Here is a 24,667-nt window from a genome sequence, read left to right as displayed (position 1 = left end):
CTGTAAAAGTCCCCCCCGGTTTCATTTTTTTTGTTTTTTTGGCGATTGCGCATGCGCGTCCGCCATTTTAGAAACATTAAGAATCATTACAAATTTTCAGAAATATCCGAAATTTTTGGGTGAAAAATTCGGAAATACTTTCTATATCGAAGCGCCGGCACCCCCTACTTTAGAAACGAGAATTGAAACATTTTTTCCATCGATCGGACAAGCCTAATAGTTGGCAAGGGTCATGGGACCCAAGCTAGGCTTCTTTAGCAAGGGACAAACCCTTGCCTCTTTTAGGTTGTCCAGGAAGACCCCATGTTCAAGAGAGCCATTGATTATATTACTCAATGGATCAAGTAGACCTTCCAGGCAGCTCTTCACCTGTCAGGAGGGGCACAGATCAAGGGAACAGGTGGTTGGTTTTGCAACAGCCAGGATTCTAGCGACATCTTCCTTGTCAAGTGGAGTAAATCAGTCAAAGATAGGCCCACAAAGCGGCCACAAAGTCTCAAGCTCACTCAAGGGGTCAACTGTAGGGGGCAGTTCCTGCCGAAGCACAGTGATTTTATCAGTGAAAAGCTTCTAGAATGCACTGCTGTAAGAGTCGTGGTTGCTGGGTTTTGGACTAAGGGAGTCGGACTGGTCAAAGCACGAACGATTTTGAATACTTGTGCTGGGCGCGATCTAGCAGAGGCTATTAAGGAAGAATTGTAAGATTTTTTAGCGTCCTTGACGGCTGATTCGTAGGACCTGCGAGAAGCCTTGAAAGCAGACAGTGACACTTCGTTGGGTTTCCGTCGCCACCGACGTTCCAGCCACTTTTGTGCTTGCTTCATTGTCTGTAGCTCATTAGTGAGAGAGCAATTCTGATGAGGGTGAAGGCAGCGTCTGGGGGCAATCTCATATAAGGCAGCCAACAAACTGACATTCCAGTTGTTGACTAGCTCATTGAGAGTGACGCACACAGTTCCCAGGCCCTTAAGGACATTCAAGAACCTAGCAGGTTCCATGAGTCTCCTAGACTGAGCAAAGATTGGTTTGGCAAGATGGAGAGGAGGAGATGGAATCTCAATCTGGGCCTTCAGGACAGCGTGATCAGAACAGGGAACACCAATTACCGTGGATAGAGATGTTCGTACTCCGAAATTAAAAATCAAGTCTAGAGTGTGACCAGCCCGATGAGTAGGGCGAGTCTTGAGTAATGAGAGCCCCAAAGCTTCAAAGGTTGGTACTAGGTCCTTAGTCAATGATGAAGATGACAGTGCCTCGACATGTACATTAAAGTCGCCCAGAACAATAAGTCTGGAGAACTTCAGGACCCAGTCCGCCACAAGATCTAATAAATTAAGCAGACTCTCTCCCGGAGACCCAGTTGTGTGGTAAACTACAAGAATGGCTAGGGATTCCCTACTAGCCAATACCGCACCAACACACTCAATACCGGCTATCTTTGGAGTTGGAATAACTTTGATGGTAAAATAATCACAGGCGAGTATTGCTACCCCTCCACCCCGTCCCACACTCTGTGGCTGTTGAAATATCTGGAAGCCTGGAGGTGTCAGTTCGTGTGAGGGAATGTTATCGCCCTCACGGATCCAGGTCTCTGTAATACAAACCAGGTCCGCTGCTTGATTGAGAATAAAATCTGAGAGGGTAGCAGTTTTGTTAACAATAGACCTAGCATTGAATAGTATCAGGGACAGGAGGGGCGTTGGTAGCACCTCATGAATCACGAATGGCCATGCACAACTATTTGGGGACTTTACAGTATGTCATAGGATGGCATGTGGATTAGCATGTCACAGGTCCACATGTGGATATTTTTTGTTATGTTGAGAGGATGTTGGGTCAAGGACAAGGACTGTTTTCATTGGGAACCTGGGATGAGCCATGAAACTCACTGGATGATGTTAAGCCAATCACTCTGTTTCAGATTAACCTACCACACAGGGTTGTAATTATTAACTGGAGAGGAGGAGAGCTGTATGTAGTTCAGTAGAAGAAATGCAGAATATAAATGTAACAAATAAATAAGCAAATTTATATCATGCCCTTCTCACCCCGAAGGGGACTCAGAGCGGCTTACAAATAATATGTACATACAATATATTATATTATTAGCGTAGCACTTCACTCTTCAGTTTAGAAATGGTGATGAGCACCAACCCCCAGAGTCGGACACAACTTGTTGTGACTGCGCCTTCGGGGACTGTGAATGATAGTGGTGGGATCAGGAGAGGAAGGAAAAACCCTCGCGAGGAGGGCTCGTTGGAGGATTTGCACAGGAAGAGGATCAGGGAGGTTGATGGGGAATCCTCTGAGGAGGATTCAGATGTGGAGTCTGTGGAAGAAATGGATGCTGGGGAAAAGGTGGTGACAGAGGATGTGGGCACTGACTGGGCACGGGCACCGGAGATGCCTGGGGAGGAATCGGGACCCATGGATACTGCTGACACTGGGGAAGCTTGGGTATCTTCAGAAGCAAACCCCACTTGGTCTGCTTGGAGGAGTGAGGATGGGACCACAGGTGTGGATGGAGCTGGGTGTGGGCAGGATTGTTGGGACTCTGAACGCCTGACCCAAGGGCGTTAGCTGCGTGGAGTTCTGATTCGGATTAAGAAGTTTGAACACCTGCTTTTTGGGCGTTGGTGGCCCAGGGAAACCTGGATAAATTGGGAATGGTTTGCCACTTCGCTTGCATGTGGCAAGGTGTTGCTGGGCGTCACTGGGACTCCTGTACGTGTTATTGAAGACTGGACTAGGACTTTGCTTCAGATGTAAGTTAATCCGAGTTATTCTGCAGCGGAGGGCTGGAACTGTGTGGGTTTTCCTGGACTGCACTGTTATTATTATTTTGCATTAGCTGCTGTTCGCCTTCGTTGTGTTGGCTCTCTGCGCTATCCCCTTTTGTGAACCTTGATTTGATGACTACAACCCCTGGACCTTGGACTGGAACTCGACTCTGCTTCTGCCTTCGCTCCTAAATGCTACTCGGCGTTGCTCTCTAATTTGTGTCATCCTACGGCTCTCAACTCCTGACTTGCCTCCCGACCCTGTCGTTGCTTCCTTTTCTGACCCTGGACCGACCTGACAACGTCTCTTCGCTTCGCTCCTTGGGCTCCTGGTGTTGCCTGCACTCTTGAAGCGGATTATCGCTGCTCTTCCTGCTTTGACTCCAGACCGGTTTGACGATGCCTCCTTGCTCTGCCCCTTTAATTCCACAGCCTGGTGTTTGCCTCCTCAGTGGCTTGGAGTCGCTTCGCTTTCGCACCAGCTTTCCTGGGTCTGGTGGTTGCTTAGCAACAGCCTCCAATATTGCTTACTGAGTTGTTCTCAGTAGAGAACTCTTTCGCCCAAATTGGGTTCCTGTTTGGGTTTTCTGAGCTGCTATCGCTAGTTTGTGACTTTGGGGAGTTTTTTGGAGCCTCTAAACCTTTTGCTTTGCTTTGGTAGTTTATTTTAAGTTTGCTCAGAACTTAGGAGCTAATTTGAAGAACTTTTAGTTTAATCCGGATTATTTCCCTGAATGATCCGGTTTGTCAATTGCAATTTTGGCATAGTTTTTGTTTGAATTGCTTAATAACACTGAAAGTAAGTGTTTTAAGCCTTTTTTGGGTTTGTGACTTGTTTTTTGGGCTATTTCTTGAATAATCTCTATTTTGCTCTCTAGTTGGCGTCTGACTCTTGACACAACTGGACTAAATGTCAGGGGAAAACCTTTACCTTTACCTAGCATAGCACAATATTAGCATTATATATTACTATATTGAACTATACCACTATACTGTAATATTATTAGTAATATCACATTATATATATATATATATATACACACACACACACACACACACACACACACACACATACAGTATATATAATTAATATTATATTGTATTATTATTAGTATTATATTGTATTACATTCTAGTATTATTATAGTATATTCTCCAACTTGGATCGTTACCTTGACGTGGTGCTGGGGCTTGAGTGCCTCAATGAAGCCATGAGCTATACCATGCAGGGCCACCCAAGACGGGAAGGTCATGGCAGAGAGGTTAGACAAAGCATGATCCCTGGGGAAGGTAATGGCAACCCACCCCAGTATTCTTGCCATGAAAACTACATGGATCAGTACAACCAGAGAAATGTCGGTATACCATCGGAAGATAGGACACCCAGGTTGGAAGATGGTCAAAATGCTACTGGGGAGGAGCAGAGGACTAGTCCAAGTAGCCCCAGATGTGATCACACAGTTAGCTCAAAGCCAAAAGGAAGGCTAACAGCCAACGGTGCTGGAGGTGAAGGACGAATCCGATGTTCTAGAGATCAACACACTATAGGAACCTGGAATGTAAGATCTATGAGCCAGGGCAAACTGGATGTGGTTATTGGTGTCCCAGATAGACATTCTGGGAGTCAGTGAACTGAAATGGACTGGAATGGGTCACTTCACAAAAGATGACCACCAGATCTACTACTGCGGACAAGAGGAACACTGAAGAAATGGAGTAGCCTTCATAGTAAATAATAAAGTTGTGAAAGCAGTGATTGGATACAACCCAAAAAATGATAGAATGATCTCAATTTTAGTTCAAGGGAAGCCAGTGATCCAAATATATGCCCCAACCACAGCTGCTGAAGAAGCAGAATTAGATATGTTCTATGAGGACCTGCAGCACTTAGTGGATAACACACCAAAAAGAGACATTATTCTCATTACAGGAGATTGGAATGCTAAGGTGGGCAGTCAAATGATAACCAGGATCACAGGCAAGCATGGTCTGGGACAACAAAATGAAGCAGGACGTAGGCTGATAGAATTTTGCCAGGAAAACTCAATGTGCATAACAAACACTCTCTTCCAACAACCTAAAAGACGGCTTTACACATGAACTTCACCAGATGGTCAACACCGAAATCAGATTGACTACATCCTTTGCAGCCAAAGGTGGTGGACATCCATCCAGTCGGTGAAAACAAGACCTGGAGCTGACTGTAGTTCAGATCACGAACTTCTTATTACAAAATTTAGAATCAGACTAAAGAGAATGGGGAAAATGCACAGACCAATTAGATATGATCTCACAAATATTCCCAGTGAATATGCAGTGGAGGTGAAGAATAGATTTCAGGGACTAGATTTAATAAATAGAGTTCCAGAGAACTATGGACAGAAGTCCACAACATTGTTCAGGAGGCAGCAACAAAGTACATCCCAAAGAAAAAGAAAACCAAGAAGGCAAGATGGTTGTCTGTTGAGACACTGGAAGTAGCCCAAGAAAGAAGGAAGGCGAAAGGAAACAGCGATAGGGGGAGATATGCCCAATTAAATGCACAATTCCATAGGTTAGCCAGGAGAGACAAGGAACTATTTTTGAACAAGCAATGCATGGAAGTGGAAGATGACAATAGGATAGGAAGGACAAGAGATCTCTTCCAGAAAATCAGAAACATCGGAGGCAAATTTCAGGCAAAAATTGGCATGACCAAAAACAAAGATGGCAGGGACCTAACAGAAGCTGAAGAGATCAAGAATAGGTGGCGGCAATATACAGAAGATCTGTATATGAAGGATAATAATATAGAGGATAGCTTTGACAGTATGGTGAGTGAATTAGAACCAGACATCCTGAGGAGTGAGGTTGAATGGGTCTTAAGAAGCATTGCTAACAACAAGGCAGCAGGAGACGATGGCATCCCAGCTGAGCTGTTTAAAATCTGGGAAGGCGATGCTGTCAAGGTGATGCATGCCATATGCCAGCAAATATGGAAAACACAAGATTGGCCATCAGATTGGAAAAAATCAATTTATATCCCCATACCAAAAAAGGGAAACGCTAAAGAATGCTCAAACTTCCGTACCGTGGCACTTATTTCCCATGCCAGTAAGGTAATGCTCAAGATCCTACAAGGCAGACTCCAGCAATACATGGAGCGAGAGTTGCCAGATGTCCAAGCTGGGTTTAGAAAAGGCAGAGGAACCAGAGACCAAATTGCTAATATCCACTGGATAATGGAGGAAGCCAGTGAGTTTCAAAAAAACATCTACTTTTGCTTTATTGACTATTCTAAAGCCTTCGACTGTGAGAATCATAATAAATTATGGCATGTTCTTGGTGGTATGGGAATACCAAGTCACCTTGTCTGTCTCCTGAGAAATCTGTATAAAGACCAAGTAGCCACAGTAAGAACAGATCACGAAACAACAGACTGGTTCAAGATTGGGAAAGGAGTATGGCAGGGCTGCATACTTTCACCCTCCCTATTCAACTTGTACGCAGAACACATGCGACATGCGGGGCTTGAGGAATCCAAGGCCAGAGTTAAAATTGCTGGAAGAAACATTAACAACCTTAGGTATGCAGATGATGCCACTCTGATGGCCGAAAGTGAGGAAGAGCTGATGAGCCTTATCACTAAGGTGAAAGAAGAAAGTGCAAAAGCTGGATTGCAGTAAAACGTCAAGAAAACCAAGATTATTGATAACTGGCAAATAGAAGGAGAAAACGTGGAGGCAGTGACAGAGTTTATATTTCTAGGCGCAAAGATCACTGCAGATGCAGACTGCAGCCAGGAAATCAGAAGATGTTTACTTCTTGGGAGGAGAGCAATGGCCAACCTTGACAAAATAGTGAAGAGCAGAGACATCACACTGGCAACGAAGGTCCACATAGTCAAAGCAATGGTATTCCCCATAGAACCTATGGATGTGAGAGCTGGACCATAAGGAAGGCTGAGCGAAGGAAGATAGATGCTTTTGAACTCTGGTGCTGGAGGAAAATCCATCCTGAGAGTGCCTTGGACCACAAGAAGATCCAACCAGTCCATTCTCCAGGAAATAATGCCCAGCAGCTCACTGAAAGGAAGGATATTAGAGGCAAAGTTGAAGTATTTTGGCCACATCCTGAGGAGACACGAAAGCTTGGAAAAGACCACGATGCTGGGGCAAATGGAAGGAAAAAGGAAGAGAGGCCGACCAAGGGCAAGATGGATGGACGGTATCCTTGAAGTGACTGGCTTGACCTTGAAAGAACTGGGGGTGGTGACGGCCGACAGGGAGCTCTGGCGTGGACTGGTCCATGAGGTCACGAAGACTCGGAGATGACTAAACGACTGAGCAACAGCATAGTATTATTATTAATATTATATGTATTTACAATATATTATATAATTATATATTATTGCATATTATATTGTATATTGGCCCCAGAGCATCAGTTGGTGATGGGGGAGGGGCCTCCAACTGATGGCATAGGAACCAAGATGGAACTGTCTTGGAATGTGTAAGGGGAAAATGGAATGTGCAAGGGGGAAAATCACATAAGAAGAATTCAAACAGTAGGGAAAAGATCCAAAAGGCTAAAGCACAAAATGAGCTCAGGCTTGCGAAACAGATTAAAAACAATAAAAAGGGGTTCTTTGGTTATGTCAGTAGAAAAATGAAGAAAGGGGAAATGGTAGGGCCTCTGTGTGGAGAAGGTGGTGAAATGATGATGGGATAGGGAAAAAAGGCAGAGTTGCTTAAGACCTTCTTTGCCTCAGTGTTCTCCCAAAGGAGATTAGTGTTATACCTGTGCAATATGGAGCGGATGAGGTAGTAAGGGAAATACAAACCAAGATAGGTAAAGTAGTAGTCCAGGAATACTTGGCTACTCTAAATTAATTCAAGTCTCCAGGGCCAGATGAACTACAATTGGAGGAATTAGCAGGATAATTTCAGCACCACTGACAATAATCTTTGAGAATTCTTGGAGAACAGAAGTCCCAACAGACTGGAGGAGGGCAAATGTTGTCCCTATTTTCAAGAAGGGAAAAAAGAGGACTCAAATAATCAGTGTCCTGTCAGCCTGACATCAATCTACACAAACAAAAGATGGTCTATGTTCAAAGAAATTATAATGTCCAAATAGCATATAGTTCCCCGTACAAAGCTCAATTCGGTAGTATCAAACAAAATGAAAAGGGGCAACAGCTCTAACACAAGGGTTATCTAAGTTTGATATTGGTTCCAATGTATATAGGTTTCAGGGATACATAATCAATGAAAATATCTTCAAGACGAAGTAATCAGACGGTTGGTCATGTTGCTATGTTCGCGAAAGGCTACCTCCCACAGAGGACACATTGAGGGAATCTACAAGCTTTCTGGCCATCTAGTGACAAACTTCTAGAACTTTTTGTGCTATTAGAAATGGAAGATCTGGAAAAGACTCTAGCTGCAGCAAGACCAACTAGCTGCTCCCTCGACCCTTGCCCCTCCCGGTTGGTTAAGGAGTGCTGGGAGGGACTACAAGATCCCTTAAGGAACATCATGAACAGCTCCTTGGAACAAGGAATTTTCCCAGAGTGTCTTAAAGAAGCAGTGGTTCACCCTCTTCTGAAAAAACCAAGTCTAGATGCCACCATACCTAGTAACTAGGTTTCAAAGCTTCCGTTTTTGAGCAAGGCGATTGAATGGACAGTGGCGGGACAGCTACAGCAATTCTTAGATGAGACTGCGGGCTTAGACCCCTTTCAGTCAGGCTTTCGATCAGGTCATGGGACTGAGACTGTTTTGGTAGCTATTACTGACGAAATTTGTCGTCAGTTAGGCCGGGGCAGATCAACGCTATTGGTACTCTTGGACCTTGCAGCTGCATTCAACACCGTGGACCATGACTTGCTAATCCATCGATTGGCTATGTCTGGTGTACGAGGTTTAGCTCTTAAATGGTTCAATTCGTTTCTCCAGGACCAGAGACAGAGGGTGGAGTGGTTAGGCCAAAGCTCTGAGAGCTCCTGCCTTTGCTGTGGAGTTCCCCAGGGCGCTATCCTTTCGCCCCTGTTATTTAACATCTACGTCCGACCACTTGCTGGACTAGTGCGGAGCTTTGGCATAGAGTGCTACCAGTATGCAGATGATACCAGCTACTCTTGCGTCTCGAACCTGGGACAACAGTGATTCCTGAGAACTTTAAGCTGTGTTTGGAAGCAGTGATGAGTTGGCTGCGAGCTAGTAGACTAAAAGTGAATCCCGCAAAAACTGAGATACTCTGGCCCGGCCAGCCACCAGAGTTAATCCAGTCACTGCCTGATTTTGATGGGGAAGTTCTGGTTCCGTCTGCTACTGTTAAAGCCTTGGGGTTGTGTTGGACTCATCGCTGACAATGGAGGCCCAGATCACTGCCATAAGTAAGCAGGCCTTGGAGTCCTCGTGGACAACAAGTTAAACATGAGCCAACAATGTGATGCGGCTGCTAAAAAAGCCAATGGGATTCTGGCCTGCATCAATAGGGGAATAGCGTCTAGATCCAGGGAAGTTATGCTCCCCCTCTATTCTGCCTTGGTCAGACCACACCTGGAATACTGTGTCCAATTTTGGGCACCACAGTTGAAGGGAGATGTTGACAAGCTGGAGAGCGTCCAGAGGAGGGCGACCAAAATGATTAAGGGTCTGGAGAACAAGCCCTATGAGGAGCGGCTTAAAGAGCTGGGCATGTTTAGCCTGCAGAAGAGAAGGCTGAGAGGAGACATGATAGCCATGTACAAATACGTGAAGGGAAGTCATAGGGAGGAGGGAGCAAGATTGTTTTCTGCTGCCCTGCAGACTAGGACACGGAACAATGGCTTCAAACTACAGGAAAGGAGATTCCACCTGAACATCAGGAAGAACTTCCTCACTGTGAGGGCTGTTCGGCAGTGGAACTCTCTCCCCCAGACTGTGGCGGAGGCTCCTTCTTTGGAGGCTTTTAAGCAGAGGCTGGATGGCCATCTGTCGGGGGTGCTTTGAATGCGATTTCCTGCTTCTTAGCAGGGGGTTGGACTGGATGGCCCATGTGGTCTCTTCCAACTCTACTATTCTATGATTCTATGATTCAATGATTCTAGGCCTTGTTTCATTTTCACCAGGCAAGGAAATTGGCATCCAACCTTTCGACAGAAGCATTGGCCACGGTAATCCACGCAACAGTCACCACTAGGTTGGATTATTGTAACGCCTTATATGCCAGCCTTCCGAAGACAAAAACCCAGAAGATCCGAATGGTCCAAAATGCGGCGGCCAGGCTGCTAGCGGGATCATCTATAAGATCCCATATTACACCGATTCTGAAACAACGGCATTGGCTACGAATAGAACATCGGATCTCTTACAAGATACTGATCCTGACATTTAAAGCTCGAAATGGCCAAGGACCATTATATCTTAGGGACCGCCTCATTCCTTTTTTTCATCAGTGGTCACCTCGATCCTCCCAGGAAAATCTCCTATACGTACTGGGCCCTAGGGAGGTACACCTGGAAGCTACAAGGCGTAGATCCTTTTCTATGCTCCAATTCTGTGGAACTCATTGCCTCCATATGTTAGAGCAATGTCGGAGTTGCGACCTTTTGTAAAAGCGCTCAAGACTTGGCTGTTTGGTTGTGCATTTAAGTAAATCAGATATAATTTGCCAAATAGTCACTGTTGAATGTTTTTATGTTGAATGTTTTTATATTGTGGAATGATATTTTAAATTGTAAGTCGCTCGGAGCACTCTGGTGGAGAGCGACTAATTAAGAAATAAAGTGAAGTGAAGAAGTGAATATACAGGATGATGGAGCTCCGCTCGCAAAATCCCCTTCTTCTCCCCGAAATGGTACAAAATACCCGTACACCCCTGTAGACCTTACTTAGACTTTACTTGGGACTTTATTTGGACTTTACTTGCAAAGATTTTTTTGAGAGTGGAGTTCCATCATTATTTTTTTCATTCTGTATATAGCAACATGATCAACCGTCTGCTTACTTCATCTGGAAGATATTTTCATTTATTGTGTAACCCTGAAGCCTATAAACATTGAAACCAATATCAAACTTAGATAACCCTTGTGTTAGAGCTGTTGCTCCTTTTCAATTTGTTTGGTACTACCGAATTGAGCTTTGTACGGGGAACTTTAATAATACTATATGCTATTTGGACATTATATTTTCTTTGTACATAGGCCATTTTGTGTTTGTGTAGATACTTCAAGTATTCTGGGACTTTGTATAGTAGCCTGACATCAATACCAGGAAAGATCTTGGAGCACATAATTAAGAAAGCAGTCTGCAATCACTTAGAAAGGATTTCTCTAATTACTAAAATCAACATGAATTACTCAAAAACAAGTCATGCCAGACTATTCTTATCTCTTTTTTCCAATAGGGTTACAAGCTTGGTAGATGCAGGGAATGCTGTGAATGTAGCATATCTTGATTTCAGTAAGACCTTTGACAAGGTCCCTCATGATCTTCTCGGAAACAAACTAGTAAAGTGTGGGCTAGATAATACTACTATTAGGTGGATTTGTAATTGGTCAAGCAACCAACAAAAGGATCCTCACTAATGGTTCCTCTTCATCCTGGAATGAGGTGACTAGTGGGATGCCGCAGGGTTCTATCCTGGGCTCAGGGCTGTTAAACATCTTTATTAATGACTTAGATGAAGCTTTAGGGGGCATGCTTATCAAAGTTGTAGATGATAACTAATCTAATGCTCCAAAAGACATGATTAGAATCAAAAATGATATTAAAATGTTAGAGAGCTGGGCCAAAACTAACAAAATGAATTTCAACAAGGAAAAGTATAGGATATTTCACTTAGGCAAAAATAATGAAATTTACAGATACAGAATGGGTGGTGCCTGGCTCAACAACAGTCCATGTGGAAAAGATCTTGAGGTCTTTGTAGACAAGTTAAACATGAGCCAACAGCGTGATGCAGCAGCTAAAAAAGCCAATGGGACTTTGAGCTGCATCAAAAGTAGTATAGTGTCTAGATCAAGGGAAGTCATGGTGTCCTTCTATTTTGATTTGGTCAGACGTCACCTGGAAAACTGTGTCCAATTCTGGGAACCACAATTCAAAGGGGATATTGACAAGCTGGAAGGTGTCCAGAGGAGAGTGACTAAAATGATCAAAGGTCTGGAGACCATGAATCCCTATGAGGAGTAGCTTCAAGAGCTGGGGATGTTTAGCCTGGAAAGGAGAAGGTTGAGAAGAAACATGATAGCCAAGTATAAATATGTGAAAGGATGTTACAAGCAAGAGGGAGCAAACTTGTTTTCTTCTGCCCTGGAGACTAGGACTCAGAGCAATGGTTTCAAATTACGGGAAAGGAGATTCCATTTTAACATTAGGAATAACTTTCTGACCATAAGAGCTGTTCAGCTTTGGAACTCTCTGTCTTAGAATTTGGTGGAAGCTCCTTCCTTGGAGGCTTTTAAACAGAGGCTGGATGGCCATCGGTTGGAAGTGCTTTGATTGTGCTTTTCCTGCATGGCAGGGGGTTGGACTGGATGGTCCATGTGGTCTCTTCCAGCTCTATTATTCTATTGTTCTATCTTACCTGAGTAAGCATCATGGTCCCGGTCCAGTGTGCTAAACTGTCGCCCATTATGCCAAGAGAGGGAGTCGCCAGCAGTGCCATGGTAGCGCCCTAGCCGCAACCGATAAAAATCGCTTTCAGGCTCCAGGGCAAAGGTGTCATATTCAGCATGTGCTTGTCGCCCGCTCCAGTCTTCCATCCATATCCGTAGCAGGTAGGTGTCTTGGTGGGTGAGCCAGTAGATAGAGTCCAGACCCAGCCAGTGTTCTCCTTCCAGGTTCCCAAAACCGTTCTGGGGAGACACAGCAGGAAAGAGGTTTAATAAACTACAACAGGGATGAGAAACATGGCCTTATGGGTGTGGTTAAACTATAGAATACATCAGACCCTTTACTGGAGGAGTGTGGCCTTTGTAATTCAATAACATGGTGGGGTGGAGAAGATTCAAATATCCCACATTCCTGTTCTGAGTTCACCGCTGAACAGAACATGGAATCTGGCTGTGCAGCCGGTAGAGCTATTATCTGTGGAATCATTTCACAGCAGAAAATCATTAAAGCACATTTGTGTGTACACAAACATATACCATAAATGCTCACATCATCCCATTCCAGCCCACAGCCCAGAGCTAACCAAGGCTCAGCACTGTCTCTACCCCTTAAGGCTGGAATTAACTTATATGTATATATGCATGCATAAGTATAGAAATTGACGTCAAAAATAAAACTTGGATCCACTTAGCTGGGGTCAATGAAAGTTCTGTAAGTTAACTCTTATTTTAAAAGAAATCGAATCTTTCTCTGAGCAGAGTGGGCAAAAAGCAAGAACTTAGTCTATCCCGGGAGAATTTAAAAGAAGCACCAGTCCCTTCAACTCTTGCCACTGTGGCATTGTTCTGGCCTTTTTGAATGTCTAGGTAAAGAAATGACAGTAGCAGCCAGGCACAACTGACCCAGGGATTGCACCATTGAGGTGGCATCTATGGGCCATATCAAAATTCATAGTTTTGGCCCCAAAACCTGCCCTCAACTCATACAGCAGGTCAAAATAATACACAAGTTCATATAGTAATCTGCATCTCTGAAACAGTTTGTGACCTTTCACTTGGACAAACTCTGTGCTGTGATCCTTGCTATGATCCTTCTAACTGCTGATGTTACTTATGACAAACATGTTGAACGCAGACCCCCAGGAAAAGACAGGCGCTCTGAAAATGAATTCTAGCATTATGACACAGAGGTCTAGTTCTCAGCCCAACTATACAATCTCAGGCTGTATCACACAGACTTGCCAGCCCAACCTTGTCCTTTATAGCTCAGCCTTTCAAACAGCAGCTTGTCACACCCTGCTCACACCTTGTAGTGCTGCCAGGTGACAAAGAAGTTGACCGACCCATCCTGCCGCCGCTGCAGGACAGTCCAACCACCTCCATCATACTCTTGGTCACACCAGGCCTGGATGATGCCCCGGGCACCTGTAGGTTGCAGCATGGTGATGCCACTGGTTTGTCCATCCTGTTGAGCTGCTTGACAGTCCTGCCAGGGCCCTGGGGCCAAGATGAAAAAGCAGGAGTTATTATGCATTGAACAATGTAAGTATATCGCTAAGGAAAGGGTGGCCCTCCAGATGCTGTTGGATTATAATTCCCATTGGCCTCAGCCAGCACAACCACTACAAAGGATGAAGGCAATTACAGTCCAAACACAATCCCCAGTTCTGTGGCAGTGTCAGGTTTCCATTAGGGAGGGGGGGACCTCACAAACTCAAGGGCATAGCATGTTTAGCATAGGTTTAGCAGGTTTAGCATAGCAGCGGCAGTAAATCTTGTCAATCAAAGGTTGACAGTTCGAAGTGCAGGTCAGGGTGAGCTCCTGGCCTTTAGTCCAGCTTCTGCCAACCTAGTGGTTTGAAGGCAAATGTGAGTAGATAAATAGGTACTGCTTAAAAGTGGGGAGGTATTTTAAGGCACCCATAAGGAAATGCTAGAAAAATGCCGGTGATTCAATCAAAGGAGGAAGTTTACAAACAAAAGCTCGTGGCCAGAACCGAAACAAGCCACCAAGATGCCAAAGATGGGAAAAGCCTATATATACCTCTTTCTATGTACAATATGTAAACTATGGGTCTCTTACCACCTGTTAAGGCAGTCCTCAATACGTTTCCCTTAAAGCATAGCTTATACATACCCAGAGCTCAGAAAAGTTACTATTTAAAGATTATATCTTTTTAAATAAATTTTTATTTTATTGTGCAAACGAAAAGAAAAAAGGACAAAGAAAAAAGAACAAAGAAAAAAAGAACAAAGAAAAAAGGCATGCATAAAAAGAAAAAATTAACAAGACATTATACAGCAATCAAATGCAAATCATATGCAAAGTAATTATTAACTGTACAATTATTACTTCTTATCAAATACCTGCCTCTCTTACCCCACACCTGTGAACGCATCACCCAAGACCTCTGACACCACTCAGTGTGGATCACATATCTAACCACCATCTAGCCTTGTATCTTATTTTAATAAATTCCCTTTATGGTTACTTTCAAATCTACCTTTGTCTTCCTTTCCAGATAGCCAAATGCCTGCCTCCATTTATCTGCAAATTTTTCATTATTTCCTCCTCTAATATCTAATATCAGTGGCAAAGTGTGTTAAAGCACTGAGCTGCTGAACTTGCAGACCAAAAGGCCCCAGGTTCAAATCACGGGAGCAGAATGAGCGCCCGCTGTTGCTCCAGCTTCTGCCAACCTAACAGTTCGAAAACATGCAAATGTGAGTACCAATAGGTACCATTCCGGCGGGAAGGTAACAGCGCTCCATGCAGTCATGCTGGCCACATGACCTTGGAGGTGTCTACCGACAACGCCAGCTCTTCAGCTTAGAAATGGATATGAGCACCAACCCCAGAGTCAGACATGACTGGACTTAACGTCAGGGGAAACCTTTACCTTTACCTTAATATCATTTGTTAGCTTCACCATTTGGATATACTCTAGTCATTTATCTCTCCAATTTATAATGGTTAACTCTTTTCCCCCTTTCCAAGATTTTGCTATTGTTAGTCTTGCTGCAACAAAGCTAATACTCTTTCTGAATAATCCTAAAATACACATTTCAGAGTTGTTCTTAAACTTTTTTGTAATCATATTATTTGTTTCTATACTACCTTTTTACAAAAATTTTGTACTATATTGCAGGCCCACCAGACGTGGAAAAAAATTCTGCATCCTGCACCCCCAGTATTCCTCTCGACAAGTTTTATCTATTTTGACCATTAACTCTGGAGTCATACAGCTTCTATAAAACATTTTATACATATTTTCTCTAATTGCACCAGCAAGTTTCAGTTGGCTTAAGGAACGATCAAACTGAAGAACAGTGAGTTACTCAATTTAGAGAGCCATAATCTAAGATTTAGGTGGTATTCCTATCAATAGTAGAAAAGGACAAGGTGAATAAGGAGTTTAAGAGACATATAATAAGAGGTAATCTAGAAACGTGGAAAATGTATAAGAATGGGGTTAAACAAAACAAAAAACTCCTTTATGGCTGTGACCATTGGAAGCAGTACTGAGACCAACTACTCATGTAGAATCAGAAACTTATAGGGAGTATCTTATCGAAGGAAAAGAGCAGTGGAAACTCAACTCGTTTTGCTTCTATCAATGACATGATAGATTTATGAAAGATGTAAGGATAGGGTTTTCAACTAGAAAATCGGAGATAGAGAACATTTTTGAAAAGGATAACAAAGCCCTAATCTCCAGACTATATAAATATATTTTAGAATATAACTCACAAGACAATCGAATGAAAACTGTGATGAATTCGTGGGCCAAGTATTTAGGAAGAAATATTGATTTGGAGGATTGAAAACATCTCTGGAAAAGAGGCTTTAAATTTTTTATAGCTGGTTCAATAGAGATTGTGTCTCCTAGAATCCTTCAGTCCAAGAAATTTTCAAATTCCTTTCTGAATCCAGGAAAAGGAGGACTGGGCTGTTTCTTCTCCAGCAAGACCTCATATGTTTGAGTGGCGCTGCATTTTTTGCTTTATGGTCCTTCTCTGCTACAAAACCCTGTCAGTAAATCACAGGCATTCCTCCAAAAGCTGGCTGTTTCATGTTTTGCCAAAAACTCTGAAGCATCAGGTCAGACAGCAGGATGCAGCAAAATAATAGGAAAGGAAAGGAAAGGGTGGTTTTATTTTGAAGACTGGGCTCGTGTTTATTTGGCTCTGGGCTACAGCTGGTCCAAAGGAGAAGCAGGAGGAAAATCTGGGAGAAGGAACAGGAATAATACTTATCAATATGTGGCAGAAAATATAAATGTAATAAGCCGTCCACATTCACTGGGATTAGAGGCACAGGATCTCCATAAACATGAGGAACGCACAAATAAGAAAACACTCTTTTTATAACCTGAGAGAACACTTTTATAGGAATCTTTAGGTCCCCCAGTGTAACTCTATGGTCAACATCTGCAGGAAACTGGTTACAGAATCACAGTGGAAGACCCACAAATGCCTAGAAAAGGGTTCTGTCTCAGAATCTCTTGATCCTCCAGTAGAATTCTATGATGGAATTTGACCACATACTGGAGGACTTAGAAATTCCTAGAGAGAACATATTATTCAAATCCATTAATAATCAACTCTTCAAATGTAAACCGCACCAATGTGGAGGCCTGATTGTACAACCTCTCACCTTTACCAAAGGATAACGGACACATTATTTTTATTTGGGCAAGCACCTTAGATTGTTCTAATATTCACTGACAGACCTATGATTAGGCAGAGCCCGGAGAAGTTACTTTTTGACAGAGGTCTTGAGAGGTTTTAGGGTAAAAAAGCAAAATTCCCATGCTCCGTGACCTTTTTTATGGAGGACCATTCCATCCATCATTTTCAGAAATAGTGCTTTGTGCTTAACTTCAATTACCTCTGACCCCGCTCCATCTCCCTGGTTGTTCAAACAGCTCCCTGTGACCTCTCACCTGTGGGTTTGGTGGGCCCAACGGTTGGGGGCAGCACTGTGCCATCCAATGCAACCAAAGCGTTGTTTGATGGCCAGGGTTGGGCCGCTGCAGTCTGGTCCCTTTGGATATCATTGATGCCATCAAAATGGACTCTGCTCTCATTGGCAAGATTTATGGGATTGTGAGGCACCACTGGCACCAGAGGTGGCTGTGGAAAGAGAAGAGCAGCTTAGCTCACAGCCACAGTGCATGTATCCCTACCCCCTTAGCCAAAGAAGACTGGTACAGTCCCCAGATTTAGACCATGTTCCCATTCATCCTGTAGAACATCCTGGTTCTCAACCTGTGAGCTGTGAAAACAAAAATCAGGTCTGTGAACCTCTTCTCTCTCTCTCTCTCTCTCTCTCTCTCTCTCTCTCTCTCTCTCTCTCTCTCTCTCTCCCCCCCCCACCACTCCTTTCTGCAGAGCTGACCAGCCCCACCCCTTTTGGTACTAATGTTGGAGAGTAGTCCCTGGTCAAAGTGTTCCCTGGTCAAAGTGATCCCCGGTCAAGTGGTCCCCGGTCAAAAAAAAGTTGGGAACCACTGCTATAGAATCATACCATTTCAACTACCAAGGCTTTTCCACATCATTTGAATTCTTTATCAGATTCTCTAATTTTTCTCCACCAACGTACGAATCTCAAGATTGTATAAGACAGCTACAGAAATGACATATCCACCAATATTTCATAGATGAGAACTAGGACCCACATAGTCATGTGATATCAAATTGCAGCCAAGATGGCAACAGTCATTAACCAGGAAGGACACACTTGCTAGGAGGGGAAGCTATAGCAGTTTGCTTTTGCCTGAGCCAGCTGGGAAGGGAAAGACTCCTGTTGCTTCCTCTTTTCTCCCCTGCAAAGCGAACGAGGGCAAACTACATTTCCACCTTGAATTATTTTGCAGCAACTAAAACAAGCTGAGGACAAGGGAGGATGGGAGGAGGAGGAAGAAATTGAGGCATTTAAAATGAAGCTTTAAAAGTGCAGGGAAAGAAGATTGATCAGTTGAAGGGTATGCAGTTAAAGTGCAATCAATATGGTATAACCCAGTGGTTCAAGTTACAAGAAAAGATGTTTCACTTGAATAGAAGCTCCTGAAAGTAAGAGCTGTTCAACAATGGAAGATCCTGCCTTTGAATATTGTGGAGTCTCTTTCTCTAAAGCAGTGGTTATCAACCTGTGGGTCACCAGGTGTTTTGGCCTACAACTCCCAGAAATCCCAGCTAGTTTACCAGCTGTTAGGATTTCTGGGAGCTGAAGGCCAAAACATCTGTGGACCCACAGGTTGGGAACCACTGCTCTAGAGATTTTAATACAAAGGCTGGATGGCCATCAGTTTGGATTACTTTGTGTTCCTGCATGGTAGAATGGGGTTGGAATGGATGGTCTTGGAGCCTTGTCCAACTTTATGACTCCACAATAATTATATATGGAGAAAGGGGCCCATGCCACCCACTAGCCATTGCCACTCTTGAGAATCCTGCGGCCATATCCCTTTCCACCCTTTGCAATGAGGTTCATATTATAGAATCATAGAGTTGGAAGAGATCCCAAGGTCATCCAGTCCAACTGCCTGCCATGCAGGAACATACAAGCAAAGCATTCCTGACAGATGTCCACCCAGTCTCTCTTTAAAAACTTTCAGAGAAAGAAACTCCCCCACCCTCCAAGACTACATATTCCATTGTTGATCAGCTATGACCAGGAAGTTCTTCCTAATGCTTAGGTGAAATTATTTGCCTGCAGTTTGAATCCATTGCTCCATGTAAGTCTCTGGAGCAGAAAAAGAACAAGATGGCTGTATCTTCAATATGACATGCTTTCAGGTAACATGGCTATCATGTTCCCTTTTAATACTCTTTTCACACATAGCTAAACACACATAGCTGCTCCTCACAGTGCATGACTTTGTTGCCCTCCTCCAGACACATTGCAGTTTTTTTAAAATGGTGCTCAAAACTGGATTCAGTATCCCAGGGAAGGTATGATCAATAGACTGAGACTATGACTTCCCTCGATCTAGATTCTATATTCCCATTGATGCAGCCTAGAATTACACTGACTGTTTCAAGCAGCTGCCACACCATACTGCTGACACATGTTCAGCTTGTGATCTATTAAGATCCCTTGATTACTTTCATACCATGCTGCTATAAATCCAGATGTCATCCACTGATGAATTTTAGATTTTAGTGCCTAAGTGAAATACAATTCTCCCTCTTGAAATTCATTTTGTTAATTTTGGCCCAGCTCTTTAATCTCTTAAATTCATTTTGATTTCCGATCCTGTCCTCTGGATTATTAGCCATCTCCCCCAATTTGGTGTCACCTGCAAATTTGATAAACATGCCCACTATATGTTTGTCCAAGTCATTAATACAGATGCTGAACAGCACTGGGTCTAAGATAACACCTAAAGGTACCCCACTAGCTACTTCTTTTCAGGAATCATAGAATCATAGAATAGTAGAGTTGGAAGAGACCTCACGGGCCATCCAGTCCAACCCCCTACCAAGAAGCAGGAAATCACATTCAAAGCACCCCCGACAGATGGCCATCCAGCCTCTGCTTAAAGAGAACCCATTGGTGAGTATCCTTTGGGTTTGACCAGTCAGCCAATTCCCAATCTATCTAATAGTTGCATTGTCTAACCCACACTTTTTTAGCTTCTTTGCAGAGATATCACAGGGGACCTTGTAAAAAGCCTTACTGAAATCAAGATACACTTCATTTACAGCATTCTCTTCATATATCAAGCTTGCTCCACTTCCTCCCGACTAGTACCTGCGGGCGCATCTTGTTGCCCACTCCTTGCTGGCACTCCCTCTCCAAGCGGCTGATGAGGGCACTCTGATTGTTGACAAGTGCAGCCAGGGCTTGGTACTTGCCCTCCAGCTGGCGATAATTGGTGGCCACCCTCAGGGCCTCTGCAGAAGCATTAGCCACCCTCCCTTCCAGGTGGGATATTGGCACGGGCCGCTCACGCCGCTGGAGAATCTCATGGAGCATCTGCGTGTAGAGCTGAGTGACACGGGCATTGACGTTGCGGCTCTCCTTACGCAGTGCTTTGACTTCGCTCACTACTGCCCCATCCACTGCCACCAGCTGCCGGAGCTCATCCATTTGGGCCTGCTGGCGGCTCAACTGGTAGCGCAGCTCCTCCACCTCACTGCGATTTGGGCCCGGAGGGTCTTGGGGAGGCCGCACGCTGCTCCAACAAACAGCCCCCGTGAACTTCTGTTGAGGCAAAATGAAGGTGTAGGTGCACCTCGGGCCGGTGAGTGGTTCAGGGCCTGGCCAAACTGGCCTGGCCAAGTCCAGCACCACCACCACCACTATCAAGTACTGAAATGCCATGTGGGCAGGAGAAGAGTCAGCAGCTAACAGCAAAATGGATCAGGAACAAAGTGTTTTTCCACGGATGACCTACAAAATAAAACAGCAAGAGTTTTAGGCCTGATACTGTCTTTGCTGATATTCTTGCGTGCCTTTGGGTAATTTCTGACCAAATGGGGAATCTAAGGCAACACTGAGAGCCAACATAATGCAGTAATTTGAATTCTGAATAACTCAGGTTAGTATGAAATATACACCAACATTTTAAGAATATTTTTTTCTTCCCAGCTGAGGGAACAAAACAGACTTTGCCATTTGAAAAGATGGACTTCTACTGAGAATTTCTGCCTTGTTTTAGAACGGAACCACAACCTGGAAAAGTTAGGTTTTTTAAACTTCTGGTTGAGTGCCTTCAAGTTGTTTATGATTTATGTAGACCTTAAGGAGAACCTATCACAAGCTTTTGTTCAGCTTTTTCTTTGCCTGCCTCAGAGGCTGGGAAAGTGTGACTTGCCCTTGATCACCCAATGGGGATCCATGGCTAAGTAAGGATTCAAACTCTGATCTCCAGTGTCATAGTCCAATATTCAAATCAGTACTATACACTCGCTCCCATAGCTCACCAAATGCCTAGTCAAACTGGTAGGATTACCTGTTAGTTAGAGCAGGGCCTCTTAAACCTTTTCACTCGGGACCCCTTTTGGTCCCCCTTTTTATGAGGTACAGCTGAAACATTTTTTGCAGAGTCCACTGTAAACACTGGATAATACATTCATATAAATGTCTAAAACAGTCTTCTCCCTGCTTCTCTGTGCTGCTGGCACAGAGTCCCCCGTAGCCCATGACATGATGCAGGGCCGAATGAAATTTATCATGATCAACAGACCGGAAAAAAATGATCACACAAAAACAGATACCATTAAGTACAGGTAAACATTCCCTTAAGTTTATGATGTCATTTTTTGCCGACAAGCAGCACAAAAGCTGGCCACTTTAACTGTTACCATTGGATTCTGATGCAGGGCTACTTCCAGCAGGGCTCTGTGGGGTTCTGTGCTGGCAGAGTTGAGGCAGTGGAGCCCAGAGGAATCAGATGTACACCCGACTCCTCATCCAAAAAAGGAGAGGAACTAAAGAGGAAGTGGGAGACAGTGGGGAAATGTCGTGAGAAGGCAGAGAATGGTAGGGAATACACCCAGGCAGGTTCCCTACACTGCCCCACGATTTCCCCTGCTATCCCCTGCTTTACAAAGGGCCATCTGATGAGATCCCAAGTGACATTCAGAAAACCTTTACTGTTGCCAAATTTTTCATGGCCCCAACACTGAGCTCAGGGGATCCCATTTGGAGTTGGGACCCACAGTATAAGAAGCAGTGAGCCAGAGAAATCCAAAATCAGTGATCTGAAAAAATATTTTTTCAAAGCTCTCATCGGAATTGGGTTCCACACTTGTGTGAAGATGGATGAATCACTCTCTGTAAATCTGCTACCTTTTTAAGGAAGTCTCTTTACTTAAAATAAAATTTGCTTATCTATTTGTAAATACACAAATTGTTATGAAAACAATTAAATGCTAATCCTCTCCCTCAAAGGAAACTAAAAGGATTTATCACTGACTGGGAAACTAGATAGCTTCTTGCCATACATTGTGGATATGAAAAGCTGGATTGATGCTTTGTTTGCACATCTTTTCTCCCTGAAAATGGCAAGTGAGCAGAAAAACCTGGTGTTTCAATATTTTAAGTTTGGGTGTTGCTCTAGTCTATATTGCCTTGGCTGGCTTAGTCTTGCATTTCAGTGCCAGGCACTCTTGGCTATATACAAGGAAATGGATCCAGTTTGCTTCAGGAAATAGCATTAAAGTCCTCACCATCACCAGTGAAGCAGACGGTTTATATCCTTTCTACTTCTGGGCTGCTGCTCTGTGGTTCACATTAGGTTAGCTGGAATTCAACAGCATCACATACTTCAGCTGGAGACAGATGACAGGTTTTAAAGAAAAGTGGAAAGTGGTTGTTTGAGAGAAGATGTGATATGTGTATATACAGACACACAAGCAATTCTTTTGTCCTATACAGGCACACATAACCCTGTGTTCGCCAGAGATGAAATTTAGATGGGTATATGCCCATCTAAAATCCTATCTGATCTTGGAAACTAAGAAGGGTTAGCACTGATTAATAACTGGATGGGAAACCACCAACAAACGGCAGATGTTATTAACCGTATTTTAGAAAACCAAAACACATCTGAGTACTGCATGCTGTTTTTAAAAAGCAATTAACTCCCTGGGATCAGATAAGCTGACAGATGGTTTGAAAGCATGCACATGCACAACATAAAACAAACAACAGTGTGCTCAAGGAAGAAAGAAAATAATGACTTCGCATCCCTTTACCTTTGGATATGTAGCTGAACACTTCTGAAAACAACTCCTTTCCACACACACACACACACACAAAGTAATGGGAGTCCACATTGTTAAATATGAGAACAAGAATTGATTTGGCTTCTCTTGTGCTTTTACACAATCCTTATGCCTATATGTGACTGGAGGAAAAACTGAACATATGCCAAAGGTGATGTCTGTGCTACATTGAAGGCTTCGGGTCAAGTTCAGCTCTGCTTACAAAGATTACACATAGACATTTATTTGGATAAATATAGGCAACAACTTTTACTATTATTACTGCATATTGGCTTGGCACCCATATGAGGTCAGATCCAGGCATTTTCTAATCTACCTATAGATCGATGAGCCACATTACCCAGCCAGATATGCGATCCCACTTGGACAGAAGCCACAGCATGGTTCTCCTGCTCGTACATAGGAGTACACCAGAATCAGATGCCTAAATCCAGAGCCATGTGTGGGCCAACCCTGTTCACAACTTTATTCAAAATAAAGTTGTGGACCCTTTCCTCCAAGTTAATGTGTCTACATGTTTTGGGAATTTGGTATGTGGAGCACACCTTGCTCCTGCTCGTACATAGGAGTACACCAGAATCAGATGCCTAAATCCAGAGCCATGTGTGGGCCAACCCTGTTCACAACTTTATTCAAAATAAAGTTGTGGACCCTTTCCTCCAAGTTACTGTGTCTACATGTTTTGGGAATTTGGTATGTGGAGAACAGCGAGAACACGGGAGATTTCCCCTGTTTTCATTGAGAAGCATGGGGGGGAAGCTGGGTGGCAATGCTTTCCCCCATGGAATAGGTAAAGGACAATATGTAGCACAGGGGGACAGGTTCCCCACCCGCCTACTGGATTTGCCACAATCCATGGTGAATCTCCCCGCTATCACAATGATCTCAATGTGATGAGATCCTTAGATCTCTTTTACAGTATACAGTTGCAGGACTGAGATTTAATTTTTATTGTCCTAGCTGTATCTGGTTGAATCTTGGGATTTGAAGTTTGGTCAAAGGCACTGAGGAATGATCAAAAGTGAGCACTATAAATACCCCTCCCTAATTTCAGTCTCATATGTTGCCATGGTAGTTAAAGTGGTATCAAAGTGATATATTGTGCAATATGAAAGAGATCTTAGAGTAATGTTCAAATTCAAAGGGAGGGATAGAGTGAGAGGTTGAGGAAGACAAGTAGTACATCCTAAGGCAAATGTCTGACTTTTAGTTCCTGTATAAACAAAGCATCCATTCCCAGGCCCCACAAGCAGGGCCAGATGCTGCTTATCTCTGCTGCTTTAAACCCCCATGGCCCTTGTTCTTGTTCTCACGCCAGATCTCAAGAGGGGCAAGGAAGATTAAAATAGCAAAATGCAAACCATAGCTATGGGTCCCTGTTACAAAAATAATTCCCATCTTTGGACACGGCCTCCTTCAGTCAAACTGGGGAAGAAGAAAGGGTAGGAAAGTATTAGACATCTTGCAACGATGCCAGGAAAATCCTAAGCACAGTTATTGTGCGCTGTCAGGTTGTTTCTGGCTGATAGTGACTCTAAAGCAAACCTATCATGGGTTTTTTAAAG

The 24,667-nt window shown here is 43.7% G+C and overlaps 1 protein-coding gene across 4 annotated transcripts in view; it reads right to left on the bottom strand.

The window, feature by feature from the left end:
* Positions 1-24,667, bottom strand: part of angptl6 (angiopoietin like 6) — a 107,765-nt gene that overhangs the window by 30,001 nt on the left and 53,097 nt on the right. For all 4 annotated transcript variants that reach the window (XM_062971335.1, XM_062971336.1, XM_062971333.1 and 1 more), the window contains exons 2-5: positions 20,122-20,763; positions 17,309-17,498; positions 13,669-13,859; positions 12,335-12,605 (exon numbers count right to left, since the gene is read on the bottom strand). In XM_062971335.1, coding sequence (XP_062827405.1) covers positions 12,335-12,605; positions 13,669-13,859; positions 17,309-17,498; positions 20,122-20,694 — 1,225 coding nt within the window. In that variant the 5' untranslated portion in view covers positions 20,695-20,763. The remainder of the gene's footprint in view (positions 1-12,334; positions 12,606-13,668; positions 13,860-17,308; positions 17,499-20,121; positions 20,764-24,667) is intronic.

The sequence above is a fragment of the Anolis carolinensis genome, chromosome 2 (genome assembly GCF_035594765.1).
Source record: "Anolis carolinensis isolate JA03-04 chromosome 2, rAnoCar3.1.pri, whole genome shotgun sequence".
NCBI lineage: Eukaryota > Metazoa > Chordata > Lepidosauria > Squamata > Dactyloidae > Anolis > Anolis carolinensis.
This window is presented reverse-complemented; position numbering and strand designations above follow the sequence as displayed.